The sequence below is a fragment of the Egretta garzetta genome, unplaced genomic scaffold, assembly GCF_000687185.1.
Source record: "Egretta garzetta isolate BGI_Z169 unplaced genomic scaffold, ASM68718v1 scaffold1149, whole genome shotgun sequence".
Classification (NCBI taxonomy): domain Eukaryota; kingdom Metazoa; phylum Chordata; class Aves; order Pelecaniformes; family Ardeidae; genus Egretta; species Egretta garzetta.
In genome coordinates this window covers 47803-48153 of record NW_009260784.1, presented here as the reverse complement: position 1 = coordinate 48153, position 351 = coordinate 47803, and the positions used below count along the sequence as shown (strand labels likewise).

The following is a 351-nucleotide window of genomic DNA, read 5'->3' as shown; positions in this document are numbered from 1 at the left end:
CCCCCACCGGACAGGACTCACCGCATGTTCAAAGCCCCCAGTGACTAATTACAGCTCCGCCAGCCTGCCTCGCCATGACCAGAGTCATGCGCCACCATCGACTGCTGCGCAGCACGTGCCTGGGAAGGGAAAAGGCACTTTGGTGTATCGCCTTGGGATGCTTTGGGAGCGGCTGGGGCCGAGGGAAGTTGGGTAGAGCTTTTCTGTGATGGCTTCTCCAGAAGCCCCTTGGCTGCTGCCCCGGGCGCCTGTACTGCCGGTGTGGGAAGGGCCATGTCCCCCGGCAGCCTGCAGCGGACAGAGTCCCCCCGGTCTCAGTGCAGCAGAAGCAGCGGGGGGGCTTTTACCTAG

The 351-nt window shown here is 63.5% G+C and overlaps 1 protein-coding gene across 1 annotated transcript in view; it reads right to left on the bottom strand.

Annotated features, from left to right (window-relative positions):
* Positions 1–6: 6 nt before the first annotated feature.
* AGBL5 (ATP/GTP binding protein like 5) overlaps positions 7–351 on the bottom strand; it is a 17080-nt gene continuing 16735 nt past the window's right edge. Inside the window, exon 9 of the mRNA XM_035901767.1 lies at positions 7–119. Within this exon, the coding sequence (XP_035757660.1) occupies positions 85–119 (35 nt within the window). The 3' untranslated portion in view covers positions 7–84. The remainder of the gene's footprint in view (positions 120–351) is intronic.